The sequence below is a fragment of the Saccostrea echinata genome, unplaced genomic scaffold (assembly GCF_033153115.1).
Source record: "Saccostrea echinata isolate AGI-Se365-2 ecotype Australia unplaced genomic scaffold, CSIRO_AGI_Sech_v1 ptg000054l, whole genome shotgun sequence".
In the NCBI taxonomy this organism is placed as follows: domain Eukaryota; kingdom Metazoa; phylum Mollusca; class Bivalvia; order Ostreida; family Ostreidae; genus Saccostrea; species Saccostrea echinata.
In genome coordinates, this window is record NW_026889803.1 from 48,350,565 (window position 1) to 48,370,204 (window position 19,640).

The 19,640-nt window shown below is 34.0% G+C and overlaps 1 protein-coding gene across 2 annotated transcripts; it reads left to right on the plus strand.

The window, feature by feature from the left end:
- The first annotated feature begins 2,585 nt into the window (after positions 1-2,585).
- On the plus strand, positions 2,586-16,952 carry LOC133205340 (leishmanolysin-like peptidase). Of its 2 annotated transcripts, XM_061341130.1 has the most exons (18): positions 2,586-2,926; positions 3,216-3,347; positions 4,028-4,110; positions 4,532-4,643; positions 4,802-4,977; positions 6,709-6,814; positions 6,984-7,084; positions 7,288-7,405; positions 7,735-7,842; positions 8,142-8,218; positions 8,542-8,652; positions 8,775-8,907; positions 10,184-10,217; positions 10,645-10,703; positions 10,951-11,020; positions 11,210-11,343; positions 13,842-13,997; positions 14,292-16,952. In XM_061341130.1, exons 1-18 carry the CDS (start codon positions 2,825-2,827, stop codon positions 14,469-14,471), a joined length of 1,992 nt encoding a protein of 663 aa, XP_061197114.1. In that variant the 5' UTR covers positions 2,586-2,824; the 3' UTR covers positions 14,472-16,952. The 2 variants fall into 2 exon arrangements, with proteins under 2 accessions (XP_061197114.1, XP_061197113.1); XM_061341129.1 differs by lacking the exon at positions 10,645-10,703 and having other exon boundaries at positions 10,184-10,276.
- The last annotated feature ends 2,688 nt before the right edge of the window (positions 16,953-19,640 follow it).

The following is a 19,640-nucleotide window of genomic DNA, read 5'->3' on the forward strand; positions in this document are numbered from 1 at the left end:
GGAATCTGCATGTAAGTGTTGTAGTACGTAACTGTACATTCATTTTGACAGAGAAAATAATTTATACTCATGTATTTTTTTTTTCTCAGCTAAAGTTACATGGTGATTCTGAAAAATGCTAAATTTATATTAAAATCTCAGATCGTGGCAAAATTGAAAACAAAAGGAAGAAAAAATGTAGTTTGACAACTCTGCATAAATTCATATCCATTCTCGTTTTTCACAATAATGTTTCAGCATGAACAGAACACTGTTTACAGATACGAATTTGGTCATGAATAGAATTTAAAACAGGTTTTAACTGTAAGTAGCAGGATGTTCATGTGCTACACGATATGCTGAAATTGATAAAAAATTGCTTGAGAAAGTTTTTAAACATAGATATTTCAATCACGTCAAAAATGTGGTCGACAAAAATATACCAAAGTATGGACGACATCATCCATGATATGATATGCAAAAACAGAGGGATGACGTAAACAAGAATTAAATATATATACAATTTGATTTCAAATACTGTATTACATAATAGAATTTTTGTTTAGTTTGCGTGATTAATATACTAGTATCCTCCTGGTTTTACCAACAAATTAAATTTCAAAGGGCAGAAAACATGAAATATAATTTTTAAAAAGACTTTTTTGCAAATTTGTAATGCTTCGTTTTCAAATCCGTAAGATATAGAACAATGACTAGTCTAACTAGGTTCCTTAACAGAAGAAAATTAGCATCTTCGCTTGCCAAGGGTTTCCGATTCGAAGTCTACTCTATCCTAGGCAAGCGAAGATGGACAGGCCCGTAGCAACGGTTTCAAAAGTGGGGGCCGGAGGGAGCAACTTCCCAAAAAAATCTGACAAGCAAAAAAAACCAAACAAAACAAAACCTAAACTGACTAAAAGTGTGTGTGTGGGGAGGGGGGGGGGAGGCAACTTCCCAAAATTATATGACAAGCAAAAAAAAAGCTAATTTACTGTTTTACTGTCCAAATCCTGGAATTTGCCAGTGCTCGACCTTACAACATCAAAAAGTGGGGGCCAACCAGCATCTAAAGGAAAATTTACTTTAACAAAATATTATACTTACAAAAAAGTGGGCCCCCCCCCCCCTGCGTTCTACGGGCTTGATGGACAATTAGATACATCGAAAATAGTATCTTTTTTACCCACGAATCTTTTCAAGTCCAAAATGAAAGTCACAGTTTCTCGTATGGCGTCCGACTCATTCAATCACTTTTACCTCGTAAAAGAATTGTATTATCAGCACATGCCAGTATGTTTTTAAAGCTTGTTATTTTTATATTAGAGCCTTCGTGAGAAATAGAAAGTAGTCCTTATTGCCAGATTATTATTTGGGTAATCAATGAAATCTTAATTTTTAAGATAAGACTCATGCTAAATAAACATATTAATGAGAAATATCCAAATCATACGCAAGTTTAATTTTTAAGTTTACATGCATTGCACAAGAAGATTTGATTCTGTATTTTAATTAAGCGTGTGTGTGATCTTGATATTTTGGTCAATTTCATTTTCAACCTTATTCAAAGAATACTATTGTTTCAGTGGCTCCATCAGGAACTTCGGGGAAACCGTTTATGTAAAAACTAACAAAACGTGAATTATTAATTAACTTTTTTTTTAGCAAAATGTTTATCTTATACGCTATGTGTATTCCTTGTGACAAGACCTTTCTTTGGGTACCATCATATTTGACCTTTTGACCTTGACCTTGGAGTTTGAACCAGTTTTACAAAATTTTACCCAATTTTAACCTTGGCCATAACTTTTGAACAATTGGTGCTGGGGCTTTCATACTTCACATGTGTAATCCTTGTGACAAGGCCTGCCTTTGGATACCAACAACTTTGACCCTTTGACCTTGACCTAGGAGTTTGACCTACTTTTAAAAAACTTTAACCTTGGCCATAACTTTTGAACGGTTGGGCTAGGGCTTTCATGTTTCACATGTGTATTTCTTGTGAGAATGCCTTTCCTTGGGCACCATTAATTTTGACCATTTGACCTTGATGTTTGACATACTTTTGAAAAACTTTAACCTTCTCCATATCTATTCAATGGTTTCATATTTCAAAGGTATATTCCTCGAGACAAAACCTTACTTTGGGTACCAACATATTTGATTTGCATTTGAGAAAGTTTTAACCTTCGCTACAAGTTGCCATACGGGGGCATCAGTGTTTCACAAACACATCGTGTTTTTTATATTATAAGATACTACTGTATAATTCCTTGAAACTTTTCGAATTGACTAAGCCCACTAAGGAGGAAAAGTAATTAACGGTTGGACAAGAAAAAAAATTAAAATGGGAAAAGTTGTTTTTCCTCTTTCAAATAAAAAAGCCATGACATTTTCTTTTCAAAGCTTATTTTAAAATTTGTATAAGGTACAAAACTACAAGTTCCGTTTGAAAAGGAAATATCCAGGATTTTTGCCCCCCCCCCCCCCCCAAAAAAAATTCCTCGGGTTTGAACTGAAAACAAGTCGGGCTCGAAAATCTTTACTTTCGATTTGCATTTTATTTCTTCAGCAAAATGATCACATAACTTCATAAGAAGTCATGTCTGTTTGTTTAAGGTTATAGACCTTTATTTTTATGCTGTTGTCGGTTTTGCGGTATAGGTGGCCCTCGGCAATGTTGTAAAGCTGCCAAAATTACGGGAGGATGGGGTGATGGCTGACAGATCGATCTTGATTTTTTGAAATCCTATTCTCTATTTTTCGGGGATAATGGATCATCAGCAAAATTTGTATTTTGACAAAAATTTACTCAAAATGTCAATCTAAAGCGATAAAGGCAAAAAAGATGAGACCTGGGTTGTTTATTGTGTGTCTAATTACAGCGTTGAGCTGGAAATCTGTACTAAGTGGACATGACTGCGTTCATCGCCCGCCCACGCCTGAGGAGGTGAGATGATTAACTTTCTACATTTTTATTTGAAATATCAGGTTGCTTTTACATTATTATTAGCCCTTTTTTATGTCCAAAACACCATTCATGGTGATATGTACAAAATTATATGATTATTAATATTTATGCAAATTCTTCTTAGTACATTTTCCAGGTTAGATTAAAGATTTGGGGTTTTTGTACATTATTATTCATTATTGTAATGTATTGTAAATATTACAAGTCAAAAACCAAGGAAGCATTTCCTCTTATTTATATTTTTGAAGTTTTTATTACCTATATTTAGGTTGTTTATGATGTGAAAATAGATGGCCACTGGAATATAACAAAAAGAAGTGTACATCAGCAACTTAGAATCAAAACTATTATTGACAGCAGTATTAGGAAACTCCCATACTCTCACCAGCATTTGATCAATGTAAATATATTAATTTGTATTTGGAAAGGCCAGAGACCTATATACTAACGGGATAGGCAACTCTCGCAAGTCTCGGGATACCTCGTAAGTTGCGTGATTTCGTAAGTCAATTTTAATTAAATATATCTCTTTTGCTATCAAATATTTCAGAATAAAATCTTAATTTATCTATCAAAAAATCATTCAAGATTTGTTATTAGCACTGTTTTTACTCCTTATCTTAGTAGTAATTACGTTTATTTAAAAATCAGTGCATGCCCCTGATCGGCCGTATTTCCGAGAAATCGCCGATTTTGGTGGTTGTTAACTTAATATCTAAATTAGTTTATAATATGAGCTTTAAAATTTATTAAATATCCATTCTGATACACAAAAAGAACAGATTACATTAATCAGAAAACAAGCTTTTTTTCTGGGAATTTTAAAAAACATAGTTTGAAAAACTTGCAGTGTTGTGTGTGCCGTTTTGGGTAAATAAACATGGCGCTGAAGGAGTTGCATATCCCGTTAGTATATAGGTCTCTGGAAAGGCTTATTAAAAAAACTCTGCAAGTTAGATGTTACAATCATGTAAAATATTTGCTTGAATTTATTGATACTTCATTGTATTCATTGATTAAGAAGACTAAAAAAATATATTATCATAGAAATTAGATATTCATATTTAAGATATTTTGTAGACACTTGTCCAAGAAGCTGTACAATATTGGGAGAATACCCTAAAAGTCAAACGTTCATCAGCAAGTGCCATCCGCCTCAATAGGTACACCTACAAACTTAATGGCAATTATTTCAAATTGATTTCAATAAATGTTCCAGTTGAAACCCGAAAACAATTAATTCAATCAAATAAATTTGACTGTGGCTAATCCATTTTATCCATACTCTAAAAAAATCATTATTGCAAAAATAATTTGTTTACTACAAAAATTTCAGGTTTTTTTTCACATTTAAGAATCAGAGAAAAATTGTTAAAAACTTATTTTTGGATGATTATTTTGAGCATAGCAAAAATGCAAATGTTGAATTCCTGCCCATTATTATCTGAATAATTTTACACAAATATCATGATGTTGTTCTTTAATTTGATAGAATAAATGTAGAAAAGCATTGGGCAAAATTGATTGACACTTTAGGTTCTCTGTTATACAGTCACTGTAAATATTTCTTTTGATGGTTTGTAGGCAGTGTGTCAATAACATGGTTGTGTATGATAAAGGTGATCGTTACTGTGTAGATCTCTGTTCTCCAAAAACAAGATGTGGTGATTTTCTTATTCCAGAGGATCATTTAGAGGTTTCTTTTTATTTCATTGTTAGAATCAATTGTTTTTAGTCTCTGATTATTGACAAAATATGTAATAATGGCATGCTCATTAATAGTTTAGTGCTTTAAAGCATTTTGACTTCAAGATTTTGTACTTGTACATGTAAATTAAAGCACAATGTTTTTAGAGGTGTTACTATCATGATCAACGTACTGGTGCACTTCGCAGCTCAGGACAGGCTGGAGCAGGTGTTTCAAATGCTGATTTTATTCTTTATGTGGCAGCTTTACCATCATTTAAATGTCAACAAGCCAAAACAATTGCTTATGCTGCTCACTGCCAACAGGAGATTGTGCAAGACAGGTAAGATATTTTTAAAGACTTTTTTTTAACTGATTTTCTTTTAAAAGTGATACCTAAGTGATGTTTATGATGTAATGTTCTTTACAAAGGTATACGAGGGGCATTTCAAAAGTTCTGGCAACTGGTATATAAAATTTTAACTACGTTACGGATTAAAATGACTCTGATACCACTGTAAAGCTTACCGGTAGGCAAATATGTATTAGCAGTGACGTCATTTTACATTCAAAATGACGTATAGGTCTGCTAAAATGACGTCATAATTAGGTATACTCTGTATACTGGGCGTAAAAATGACTGATAAGGAGAACAATTTTTTTGTTGAGCAAAGAGCGTATTGCAAAATTCGATCATTGCTTGGCTTTACGGCAACAGAAATAAAAGCCGATTTAGATGTAGTATATAGAGAGCATGCTCTTTCATATCGAGCAATAGCAAGATGGGTAGTTCAATTTAAAGAGGGTAGAAAATCAATTGAAGATGACCCCCGTTTGGGGCGTCCAGTTTGTGCATATGGCGAAAAAGAAATCGTCGCTGTTCAAAATACGATAGCTGATGATGCTAGATATACAGTTGAGGAAATAGCAGACTTAACTAACATTAATTCATCAGCAGTTTATTTTAAAGGAAAACTTAAAGCTTAGGAAAGTCTGTGCTAGATGGGTGCCACATCTTCTCTCGGAAGAGCGAAAGCGCATCCGAGTAGAAATGGCTTCATAGTTACTAACAATTTATGAAGATTGTGACCAAAGGCGAATAAATGAGATTGTAACTGGTGATGAAACATGTATATATTTTTTTGAACCGGAAACTAAGCTCAATAATAAAGTTTGGATCGGTGAAAATGATACAAGGCCTCAAATTGCACGCAGAAACCGGTCTGTCCGGAGAGTAATGTATGCCTTATTTTTTTATTCTAAAGGCCCTGTTGCTCAAGTTCCAGTTCCAGAACACAGCAGTGTTACTGGTCAATTTTATGCAGAGAATGTCTTGTCTCAGGTTGTAGAGCACTATAAAACGACCCGACCAACAACCAGTACTAGAGGAATAAAGCTCCTCCATGACAACGCACCTGCCCATAGATCAGAGGTAGTTACCAAATATTTAAAGGAAAATGGTATTGCCGTTTTACCACATCCACCCTACAGTCCTGACCTAGCTCCATGCGATTTTTGGTTGAATGCAGTTATCAAAGAAGCCCTCCAAGGACGGCGATTTGAAAGTGGTCATGCAGTCGGAAGTGCCGTATTCCAGTGTATGAAGCATATACCGAAAGAGGACTAAAGGGCAGCATTTTCCACATGGATTTCAAGACTGAAAAAGTGTGTCCAGGTCAACGGAGACTATTTTGAGGGACTGATATAATTTAATTTATGATAATGACGCTCATTAATTTACCGCACACCAGTTGCCAGAACTTTCGAAATTCCCCCCGTACATGTAGTTTGCTTCCAATAGCAGCAAACAAATAAAACAGGATTTAATTTATACTTGTGTAAAATCGCATGTTTTTGTGGGGTCAGATTTTTGTGGTTTGGGGAAAAATTATTGGTTTGTGAGTTGTTATAGATTTGAAAATTTAGATTTCATGAATGGCATGAGTTTGTGGGTCTTTTGATACCTTGAGAACAATGAAAATCAAACTCCCATGAAAATTAGTGATTTCACAGTATGTCAAAACACTGCTTACGTAGAAAATTGTCAGTGAGTGCGAGAACCTCTTTATTACAGACCTGTAGCTGGTTACATCAGTATATGTCCTGATTCTGTGTCAACTCGCACGCATGACCGAACTCAGCTCCTGTCCACGATGAAACATGAAATCTTGCATGCTTTGGTAATGTGTTGTGTTACATTAAATAACAATTAAATTTAACCTTGAGTCACTAAACGATCTGCAAAATGTATATGAAAAATATTATCCATGACATAATAATACATGCATGTATATATACCAGAGTAATTTTTATGCAGGTGACTGTTACTATTTAGCGGATTTTTTTTAGGGTTTCTCTGCTGGGTTGTATGCTTTCTTCCGTGACCAGTTTGGAAACCCCTTAACACCTAGAGACCCCTCCAGTAATAAACCACTCTACACAGACCCAAGGTAAAAGAAAATAAATATACACATTAAATGTGAGAAGATGAATGCTTGTTCATAAAGACATCTTAATTTTATTGAACCTTTGTTAGTTAATTAAACACAATGACCGAGTCCTGTTTTTAGGTGCTGTAAAATGCAAAAAAGATGTTTAAAGGATGTTTCAATTTGTGAAACACAGTATATGTATTTTATTTCTGTGGTTACAGATCCAAATTCTACCTGTGGAGTGATCGTGTGATGAAAGAAGTGATACGATATGGCTGGAAAACTGCAGGAGGGCAGATAATCAGGAGGGTCAATATGATTGTAACCCCAGCAGTCAAGGTACAGGCTGAAATAGAACTCATGGTATAATGGTGTCCAGAGGACTGTCAATCAGGATTTAAATATTAAGATTTATTTAAAGTTTGCAAGTTAACAGATCAACACAGCTCTGCTGGACTTTTGACTTATTTTTACAGAAAGATACATGTATTATAAAAAGAAACTGTATACAGCATGATACAAACATGCATATAAAAACAGTGTTCAAAATGACTGAAGAAAACCTGTATTTGAAAAAAAAAATATGCATTTACATGTTCTTGCATAAATACATGTATATTTGATTCTCTTTTTCCTAAATCCAAAAAAAATTGCAATTATTAAAACAGAGAGAAGTTAGACGTCACTTTAACTGTCCTACATTGGAGGGGGCCGAGGTAGAAAACCAAGGAATATATGGAACCTCGATCACACACTGGGAAAAACGATTGTTTGAGGTCAGTATGCCTCTCAGTATTTCTTTTATTAATCATGGAGAAGTACTTCCTACAACCAACACTTGATTTGCATTACATTATATAATGTTTCCTTTGTATTTTTTTAAGTCAAAAGGCTCTAAAAAGTACAGTGTATTGGTAGCATGTTACATACTTTGATACATGTAGATTCAGGATGATAATATTAAGGATGTGTGTAAATTTACATTAAATTTGATAAAAAAATGCTACTTATGGTAAACATGGTTATGTTCTTAGCAGCCGTCTATAAAATAAAGATTCTGTCATTATTTTCACAGAACGAGGTGATGACAGGTACTTACACACAGAATCCTGTGGTTTCCAGGGTAACGCTGGCTCTGATGGAGGATACTGGGTAAAATAACTGTGCAGAGGCTTCTGCAAAACACAAACTAGGTCTCCTTAGTATGAAAAGCAAGGGTCAAGTTTAATCACATTAAAAAGTCTTGTGAAAGTTTGTAGATTGAAGTTTTCTGGTATGTGTACTTCATAATTGTGGCAGACAAAAAATACACTGAATGATCAATGCTTTTTGGAAACATATGTGCAGAATCAAATTGCATGACAATTTAAATGTTGTGTATACTAGCAGAAGTATGTTTAAAATGACCTTGAAATACCTAAATTATTTGTAAATAATTACATATCTGACTTAGCACTTTAAAATGTTATTTCAAGATGGTACCAAGTGAATTATAACACTGCAGAAGAATTGGAGTGGGGTAAAAACCTAGGTTGTGATTTTGTGACCAAGAGTTGCAAGGACTGGATGGATACACACAAGCCTCCGTAAGTAGTGTGATAAATGAAACACCTATCTAGATAATAGCAAATACGTGTACAATGTGTCATTGAATTTGTCAAGTATGACGTAAATACAAAGTTTTGATAAATATTGATGGACTTTTCAGGTTGCTAGACATGCACCCTTATTGTAAGCAGATCAGACAAGGAATGCTAAGGACAGACTGTACACGAAATAGGAAAGCTGTGGCCTTCTGTAATCTAGCAGTATACTCAGGACCCTTACCTCCAGAATATCAGGTCAGTACCTTACCCTGGAGCATTAGGTCAATACCTTACCTTCAAAGATTTTCAGGCTAGTACCTCACCCCTGTAACATCAGATCAGTACTTATTCCCCCTCCCCCCATCTTCACTAGCCAAGGGTTTCTGATCCGCAACTCTCCACATAAACCCTTGTGCTATCTTGATATCAATAGTCACGATTTTCTTCTCAAGTCGTGGTTGGAGTCAGTTGATATGGTTCGACCAATCAGCAAATGCTTTTGTAAATGACGACATCTTTGATCAGGATATATCTTGACTCTTTAGTCTTGGGAATGAAAAGCACTAGTAAACAATGTTCCGTAAGATAATGTCATTCTGTAAATAGCTTTAAGCATATATACACATAATGTGATCAGAAATCCATATTGCAGATATAGATTTGCACCCTACATATCAAATAAACATCGCTCGATATCTGCTTGATTCATTAAATACTTATATTTTTAATACACTTTTTATTTCTATCAATGATGCAATCTGTGCATATGTGGTAAGATTCGAGATCATGTGACGTAAACAATCCCGAACTTGACAGCATCATAGGCCAAGGGTTTATGAGGAGAGTAGTGGATCAGAAACCCTTGGCTAGTGAAGATGCCCTCCCCCTACCGAATATCAGGTCAGTACCTTATTGTGGAGCCCCCACCCTCCTCCCAAAAACACTTAAGAACACTAGGTCATTTCCTCACCCCGGTAACATCAGATCAGTACTTAACCCTCCCCCACCCCCATAATTCAGGTCAGTACCTTACCCTGAAGTCCCCTCCCTCAAGAACACCAGGTTAGTACCTCACCCCTGTAAAATCAGATTAATCTTTACCCCCATAATATCAGGTCAGTACCTTACTCTGGAGCATCAGGTTAATACGTTACCTCCAATAATGTCAAGTCAGTACCTTATCTCCATAAGTACAAGATCACCAGTACCTTACTCATGGAACATCAGGTCAGATGTAGAATTTGATATTCTAAAGATAATAATAAAGCAACAAAAGGAAAGATAAAAACCAATTTGATTTTCAATTTACTTCATACTATACATTAGTTTAACTGTAATTTAATTCTAGGTAAGAATTTGATCAACATACATATACATGTATGTATAATATATGCAAGCATTTTTTTCTAATAATTATTTAACATTCAAAGTTATAGATTCAACTGAGGCTTTTAATATTACAGGTGATTGTTAAGTTCTTTTGTCATACTGTTTCTGGTCACTGACATCTGCCTGCATTTTCTGTTTATAGTATTTTACCTCCTCATCAGGAGTGCAGTGGTCGGGTGATTACAGAAGACTGGGGGGCTCTGTAGAGCTGGCAGATTATTGTCCATACCTACAGGTAAAGGAGATTACAGAAGACTGGGGGGGGGGGGGGGGGGGCTCTGTAGAGCTTGCAGATTACTGTCTGTACCTACAGGTAAGGGGATTACAGAAGACTGGAAGGGGGGGGGGGGGGCTCTGTAGAGCTGGCAGATTACTGTCCATACCTACAGGTAAGGGGATTACAGAAGACTGGGGGGGGGGGGGGGGCTCTGTAGAGCTGGCAGATTACTGTCCATACCTACAGGTAAGGGGATTACAGAAGACTGGGGGGGGGGGGCTCTGTAGAGCTGGCAGATTATTGTCTGTACTTACAGGTAAGGGGGATTACAGAAGACTGGGGGGCTCTGTAGAGCTGGCAGATTACTGTCCATACTTACAGGTAAGGGGATTACAGAAGACTGGGGGGCTCTGTAGAGCTGGCAGATTACTGTCCATACTTACAGGTAAGGGGATTACAGAAGACTGGGGGGCTCTGTAGAGCTGGCAGATTATTGTCCGTACCTACAGGTAAGGGGGGTTACAGAAGACTGGGGGAGAGGCTCTGTTGACAGATTACTGTCCATACCTACAGGTAAACTTCATTTTCATCTACAGAAATATTTCTTCACAAGATAGTCTTAATGGCTCTAATCCATAAAGAATTTTTGTTTGCTTTGTTCTCTAGGGGTTTTTGTTTTTGTTGTGTTTTAGGAATTTATTTGGAAGGAGAATGGTGTAAATACTCGAGATTCCAGATGTTTTCTGCCAGGGAACGTCCCAAGTAAGCAAAGGGGAAGACTAATAATCATAATAGAAGAGTTAGAAAATGGAACAAGGGGATCAGAATGTTATGTTATCAGAGTAAACATTATTAAAATATATTGGTTTTAAAATCTAAGAATCTGTCACAAAAACCTTAATTTTGGAGGTTTTTCTAGGGTAGAATTTTTCTATTGTGACTTTATTGTAGAACCCTCTCAGAACTTCTATGGAGAATCTTATGGTGCTAACTCTATCTGTGTCAATCATGGATCTTCTTTGTGGAGTCTGCAGCATTGTAACCGCTTGATCCACACCACACATGGTGGTAGTGGCTGTTACCAGGTATGTGTATGATAAACTCCTCTTATGCTACTATAACCAGAGAGGGAGAAAACCCCAACCGGACCAGGATTTGAACCCGGGCCCCCTGTATCACTAGTCAGTTGCTTTACCAACTGAGCTATCTGGCCACTGGCAGTCAAACCTGCCTGACCGCCACATTCCTTCTCACTCCCTGCAAATTTATCACCTAGTGTTCTTACTCAATTAGTAGGCCATAGTTTGGCATCTAAATCAATAAAAGTTGTTATAATAGTGTAACTATTTTTCTGCTGAAATACATGCAAACATTCTTATCAAGTCATCTTTCATAATCATATCAAGACATCATTTCTATAATTCACTCAATCAAAAGGTGTGGTTGTAAAATGAGGTTTGAGATTTTTTGTACCAAGATTTAATATACATGTACATGTATTTTTGCAGATAATAATGAAAGAAAGATTAATTGTATACATGTATATATTTTTTAGTATGAGTGTAGTGCATAGCACTACTTGTTTAGTGTTATCTGTACATGTAATGAGTTATCTGTGTCTACAAATATTATTTATTATAAGACTGAATAATTCCTGTTTTCTCTGATTGGCTGAGATCCAACAATGTCAGAAAAATACTATGTTATGTTCACTTGCACATGACCCTCCAGGTGAATATAAGGATTTATTTTTGTCCACATTAGTCTGAAAATAGACTGGGAAGTTCTAAATTGATAAAAATAGTTTTGGAAAGTTATTTCACTTGCACCTGACCACCACTCGTATGAACATAATATTAAGGCACATAGAATCTTGGGGAGGGGTGGGTGTGAGGAGTGGGGGTGTTGTAGGAGGCCTGTCCCTCTCCCACACCTTTTTAGCTCACCTGAGCCGAAGGCTCAAGTGAGCTTTTCTGATTAAAATTTGTCCGTTGTCTGTCGTCGGCGTCGTTGGCGTTGTCGTTGTTGTTGTCGTAAACTTTTCACCTTTTCATCTTCTTCTCCAGAACTACTGGGCCAATTTCAATCAAACTTGGCACAAAGTATCCTTGGGTGAAGGGGATTCAAATTTGTACAAATGAAGGGCCACGCCCTCCTCCAAGGGGAGATCATTACGAAATGGCAAAAAATTAATGGCATTATTGAAAAGTCTTCTTCTCAAGAACCAATGGGCCAGGAAAGATGAAACTCATGTGGAATTATTGTCAGGTAGTGTAGATTCAAGTTTGTTCAAATCATGACCCAGGGGGGTAGGGTGGGGCCACAATGGACGATCAAAGTTTAACATAGGTGTATATAGGAAAAATCTTCAAAAATCTTCTTCTCAAGAACAGCAAAGCTATGATTGGTAATATTTATATGGAAGCATCCTTAGGTGATGTGGGTTCAAGTTTGTTCAAATCATGACCCAGGGGGGTAGGGTGGGGCCATAATGGAAGATTAAAGTTTAACATAGGAGTATGTAGGAAAAATCTTCTTCTCAAGAACAGCAAACTTATGATTCGTCATATTTATTTTCAAGCACCCTCAGGTGGTGTAGATTCAAGTTTGTTCAAATCATGACCCTCGTGGGTAGGGTGGGGCCACAATGGACCATCAAAGTTTTACATAGGAATATATAGGAAAAATCTTCAAAAATCTTGTTCTCAAGAACAGCAAAGCTTTGATTGGTAATATTTATATGGAAGCATCCTCAGTTGGTGTAGATTCAAGTTTGTTCAAATCATGACCTCCAGGGGTAGGTTGGGGCCACAATGAAAGTTCAAACTTGTAGAGAAAAAAGTCACAGTTAGTCAAAAAATCATGTAAGCATCCTTAGTTAGTGTAGATTTCATTTTGTTCAAATCATACCCCCCACTCCCTTTTAGGGGTAGGTTGGGACCACTTATGCATTTAAACTTTTCAATACTAAACTGATTTTTCTTCTTTTCCTAGCCACAGTGCTCAGGTGAGCAATGTGGCCCCTGGGCCTCTTGTTTAATTTTAATTTTAAGGTTAAAAATGTTCAATGAAAGCCTCCTCCTCCATTTATGGACCTTACCATAATTGATCCTTTTTACATGCTTGATATTTTTTTTCTACATTGCAACTAAAATAGAATTAAACTTCCATATTAATACAACTGGTCATGTTTATTTTAACCCTGTTTCTCTCATTATGTTTGGCTAGTACTTCAGTAAATGTAAACAAGTAAGATGGAATGTATTGCTCAATGAGTTTGTGTCATTTAATCATTGAATTATATGATATCTTAATTATTGCTGTTTTTTCAGTCAATATGATGATTTAGCAACCTTCGAAGTACAATATTCACCTCGCCGTTCAGGCTCGGTGAATATTGTACTCCTCAGGTGTCTAAATCATTGTATTGACCTCAAAACCAGCAATAATTGTATAATACATGTACATGTATATTATTTTATTTTCATTATTAGTGTAGTACATTACACTGCTGGTTTAGTGTTATCTGTAAGGAATGAGCTATCGGTGTCTACAGATATTATATATATTATTTTGTTTTCAGTCTGAGTGTAGTAACACTGCTGGTCTAGTGTTATCTGTAGATGGTATGAGCTATCAATGTCTACAGACTGGACAGAGAATCCGTGTACGATTTGTGTCCAAGTACTTCCTCCACACTGGATACATAGTGTGTCCACATTGTCCGGATGTTTGTCAGGTGAGCTACATGTGTACTTTATTTATTATTGATGGGGACAGTCTTAAACCTGTAGCTTTATTTCTTCATAAAAGTTAAAAAGAATTGAAACTGTAGCAGAAAAGTTAGTTGAATTACTTTTTCTCTTTTGTTGAGAATTTTCTAGAGAGAAAAAAAATTTTGTTAACTAAACATTGAAGTATTTCATTAAAGGTTTCTTTTTCAAAGTACTTCTGAAAGATATAAATACTTTTTTTTAATTAATCACTCAAAATTTTGAAATCTTTATAAAGTTATTTATTTGATTTATTGCAGGAGAGAGGAATTTTGTGTCCAAAACAAGTAGTGTCCTATGACATTGTCAATAACAATGTACCAGATCTGTACATTCCTTGTAGTGCCAAATCATATCTCCGCCTGTCCAGTATCAATTTCATCATCATCATCATCCTGTTAAATATGTCATGGTTATTTATATCACAGGTGACAATGTAAATATAGGGTAGTACAATCTCCGCTCTTCATGGGTTACCTATCACAATTAAAGATGTGTTTTGGTTGCATTCATGGAATGACATTGAGGCCTTTGATTTGAAATGTTATATTACATTAAGTCTGAAGACAGCTGTAGCCTACATGAGTTCCTCTCATTGTCTTCAAGAAAAATACATATTATGTCAGAATTTGTCCTTCATATGTACACGGAATTTTATTATCATGCCTCTATAGCTATCATCTGCAGATTTTGTGTTCAGTGCACATATGTATTCAGGGATTGTGATCTGATTTACGGACATGTTTTTTTTTTCCATACACTTTGATTTATTCAAATCTTCTTTAAATTAGATAAAAATATCACAGTAAAAAAAAAACCTATAAAGAGACTGTTTATTAAGTTGTCATGGACAAGATGTAGTGTAAATCAAATATAATTTACTTAAATGAATTTTTGTGTAACCCACAATTTACACACACTTCATACAAAATTGCAAAGAGATACTCATAATACTGAAAAAATGAAGAGAAAACTGGAAAAAATTCAGCCGGGAATGTACTGTAAGAGATTTTCCATTAGTTCTTTGCAAACAAATGACAGGTTTGGAAAATCTACCCATTTAGAAGATCAAACATGTTTGTGTGTAGAGTAGAACTATTTCCAATGAATTCTGAGCTCATTTTTTATTTCCTATTATTTAATTGGTACCACCTTTTATCTTAAATTGAAATATGTGTACATCATTTTATATGATTCTACAGTTGTACCTTCCTATTTGGAACATGCAAGTGCAATGGCTCTATTTTATATCCTGCATGTGATTTGTTGACCTTTTTAACATTGTAATAGTTGATATTCACATTTTTACAAACTGAATGTAATGAATGAATTTTGGCTAAGGAGTCCTCAGAGGACCAAACTTCGAAAGTTTATTCAGGATGGCAAGAAGGGTTGATTGAATGTTAATATGATGCTTATATATACATGTAAGAGTTTCAAAAATGCTTTCATTTCTTGAGTTATTTTTTATTTTATAGCTTTATCTATTTTGATATAAAGTGTGTGTAAAACTCAAAAGATTCACTTTTGATTAACACCTTTATATTTGGTGCACAGCATGATGTTATTAAAAGAAATCTGTTTTTGCTCCATTTAGAAACCAAGATATTCAGGACTTCTATTTACCTTTTTCTTGAACTTTTTAAAATCTAATTTGTTAATTTTACAGCTTTTCTACAGCAGTAAAAGTATATAAACTGTACCTTTTAACATGTGTATTGCATGAAGCTATGCTACAAATATATGCAATATAATTCATACAAAGTCATTGTTAGTTAGGATAGAATAAATGTGCAATATGGAACCCCCTCCCCTTTCCGAAAAAAATTATTATTGTTGAAGAAACTATAAACAGTCTCTTTGTCTGGACAAATGTAATGATTTTTAATACCAGTAAAAAAGGATTCTTTTCAGACCGAAGTCTTAAGTGTGCATTTTAGATTAATGATTATTACTTTCTTTGGGAATAATTATTTTTAAGTATATTATGTTGGAATTTTTGTTATTTTCAAATATTTTATTTTGGAATTTTTGATTTTTTAAAAATATTTTAAATTTGATGACGTTGTGACATTTTTACTTTTGATATGCAGATTAATATGTATAATGTGTGATTTTAGTCAAATATTGTGCTGTTGTCGTACATACATGCACTAGTCTTAACTGTGCCAGTACCAATGTTCAAATCTAATGTCAATGAAGGCATTTTACCAATTAGATTTTTCAGTTTTGTTAATATTTGAGGTTCTGTTAAAGATGATAGTATAAGTTATACATACTAGAAGTATACATATGGTTGATTTTATAAAGAGTCTTTTTTTTTCTTCTTTTCTTAAATAAATGTTTAAAATAAAATGTTCCTTAGATCTGTAATTATAGCTTCATATATTTAAAGCTTCTTCATATTGATTTTCCAGAAGAAGTTAAAACTATATTCACAATCAAGATTGTAGATTTATTGTGCCATTCCATTTATTTACCGGAGAAGAGAAAAGGATCTTTTGGCTATTGCATAATAATTTATAAAGAAATTAATTAATGTGTCAATGTCAGAGTTATCTTTCCTGTTAGGCCTACATGTAGTTTATCAGGTATGAAAACATAAAGCCAGTTGTGTATATATGTACACAGATGTTGTTTTATTAGGAAATAAAATCAATAATTATTGAATATTTAGAAAATAAGTATTAAAATGCAGTAAAGGTATGCCTCATGGAATATATTAAACGCAGTTACCATATTAATTGTTTCATTATTTTATTGAGCTTTAGTTATTCTGAATACTAGGAGTGTCAACAAGTGTGATTCTGAAACAGTAAGTAAATTTATACTTGCATGCATTAATAATTTTACAAGTAAATGGACATGTTACTATATATGAAGTTTGTACTTTTGTTAATGAAATAAAGATATTTTTTTTATCTGTTGGTTCTGATTTTTACCCAGTATAGATTTACGGTATTTGATTCTGGGATTGGTTGATCTCTACACCATCTTCCTGTAAATATTATAATGATAAACTGGAGACTCTAAGTAAAATAGAAGTTCAAGACTAAAACTTTTATAAAAGATATAAATAATGTATTCAAACTTTTATATTCTGTAGGTTATTTAATTGTGAAGTAATCAACTTCTCATAAATAATTATTACTGTACATGTCTAATGTACATTATGTGTGTGAATTAATATTCTGGAGGACTGGTGCACTTGATTAAAGAAGGTGCTAAGATGAATTCATTTTAAAACAAAAAAGTCTGCCAAAAGAAAGATTGAGCTAACTCTTCCTAGAATTAATTCAGATACAGGACTGCTTAATTTAAAATCACCTATTTCTAATGGAAAAGTGTAAATACTATTTATTTAATGAAAAAGAAATCTTTTTGACCTAGCTCTCTCTCTCTCTCTCTCTCTAACTCTCAGAAATCTTTAGCATATGAGCTCTTTTTATAATAATTTATATATATATATATAATCTTATTCACTATAAATGGATCTATAATTGTACTAATTGAACAACTTGTGCCATAGTTCCTGTAAGGTTAGACCAAACTAATACCATGAAATACAATGCTTCTTTTAATGCTCACATGAGTAAACTTTGCCCTACCTCCTTAATTCTTTTTTTTTTCCCCTTCTTCATGTAGGTCACCTTCATATCAGAGGCACTTGATTTGGTAATAAATTTTTAACCCATAGTATAATAATAACACAAGGTATCCAGCTCCGAATTACATGGAGTACCCTCATCCCCAGAATCACACTCATTTACACTTTCAGAGAAAATGCGCTGGCAAACTTGTTTATTACCTTTGTCTACTTCCGTTAATAGTTTATCTATACAACCATATATGGCATGCTTGTCTTTATTTTCTTTTATCTCCATTAACAGCGTCAAAACTCTGCTTGCCGAGTGGAAAACTTGAATCACACCATGAAATGGTATACATGTGCTAATCCCGGGCCTGTACCTTTTGCATTTCTATGGATCTATAAGTTGAGTCAGAAAAATCTTCCTCTTACAATCCATTCCAATAACATTATGTTATCCTCCCCTTCAGCCGAGGGGATCAAAATCTCTTATTTTTTGCCCTGACTAAGCAATTTTTAACACGAAGGCTGTGTAAAGGATTTACATTTGCAAATGTTTTCCTTTGTATGACATCTTCCTTTGTATGACACTATTTGAACAAGGCATATTAAGGTCAAGATCTAAAGGTGCCCATAGATTTCTGTTTGTTTATTTCTCTCAGACCATACAATGGTATATGAGGTACATGAACATATTTACATATATACAAAATACAAAGTCAAGTAAGGAAGAGTAGTATGAAATGACAAAGTATTACTGAAAAATGGCCAATATCTTTTTAACAAACAAAGACAGCTTTATCAGTGAGTCAACATTTGTGGTGGACATAAGATTCTCAAAATTATAAACATTTACATGAAAACAATACTTCTTATCAATAAGTTTCATACGAAATGAGGAAAAGTATGGACACTCCATTACATAGTGAAATTCATCACCTAAAGTATTTTTATTACATAAATTACATATTCTTAAAGATCTATCAGTATTAGTCCATCTACCAGCTTCAATTGGAAGTTTGTGGTTACAAATTCTAAATTTTGTCAATATAATTCTTAAATCTTTTGGGAGTTTACTTAGGTACATTTCTCGTCCAAAATTGTTTTTAAAAATCCTGTAATTTAAACATTTAGGTGAATTTTCTATGCTCATATGCCAGTCTTGTAAAAATTGACTTAACAATGTTTCTTTCACAATAGATTTTAACCATGAAATACTAGAAAAATTTTGATTCATCCACACATAAGAGAGACCACATGAATTCAAAATATCTCTTATACATTTCAACCATGGATGCATAAATAAACCTTCAGAAAAGCATTTATGGAGAAAGCAATACATTATATATGTAATCTTACGTTCATGTGACATCAAATTTGAGATACACATTCTTTTAATGATCCTTTACGAATATAGCTTGGTAAAATTAGGTGTATCCAGACATAATTTTAGGATAAACTCATCGGAAAAACTGCCCATTTTCAATGAAAAATGAATAAAGTCTGGTATAAAAATGGGACTTCTCTCCATCTCAGACAAAGGAAATGTATCAATATTGCCTACAGTCTCTCAGAAAACGGTTTTTCATATCTTCTTGATCTCTACTTTAAAATTATATTAAATGGAATAAGAGTATCGGGGTTACATTTGACATGATTTCAAATAGAAATCCATGAAAGCTTGCTTTCTTTTCTTCATAATTCTATTGAAGCTGTAAAGTACGGGAAAAATTAAGTTTAATTCAATTATGACATCATAATGAATCTAGCACCAAGAAGAAAGTCTAAACTCATTTACTAGATCTTGACTTTAAGCCTGTGTATTAACAGGTTTGTCACATGACCATAAATTCATCTTATTAAATTCTCTATGACGTCATAGGTGGTCGATGTGTTCAACATGCACATTTAATCTATACTGCTGATATGTAAAAAATAATTCATTTCATGGGTTTAAAACTAAAGTACGCAAATATTTGCTATTAATTAGTCACAAAAGAAGTAATAATTAAGGTATCAT

Coding starts and splice junctions, on each gene's coding strand:
- LOC133205340 (XM_061341129.1), top strand. CDS start 2,825: ATGAGACCTGGGTTGTTTATTGTGTGTCTAATTACAGCGTTGAGCTGG. Junction 6,815..6,983: donor ATGAAATCTTGCATGCTTTG/GTAATGTGTTGT, acceptor GATTTTTTTTAG/GGTTTCTCTGCTGGGTTGTA. Junction 7,406..7,734: donor TTGTAACCCCAGCAGTCAAG/GTACAGGCTGAA, acceptor TTATTAAAACAG/AGAGAAGTTAGACGTCACTT.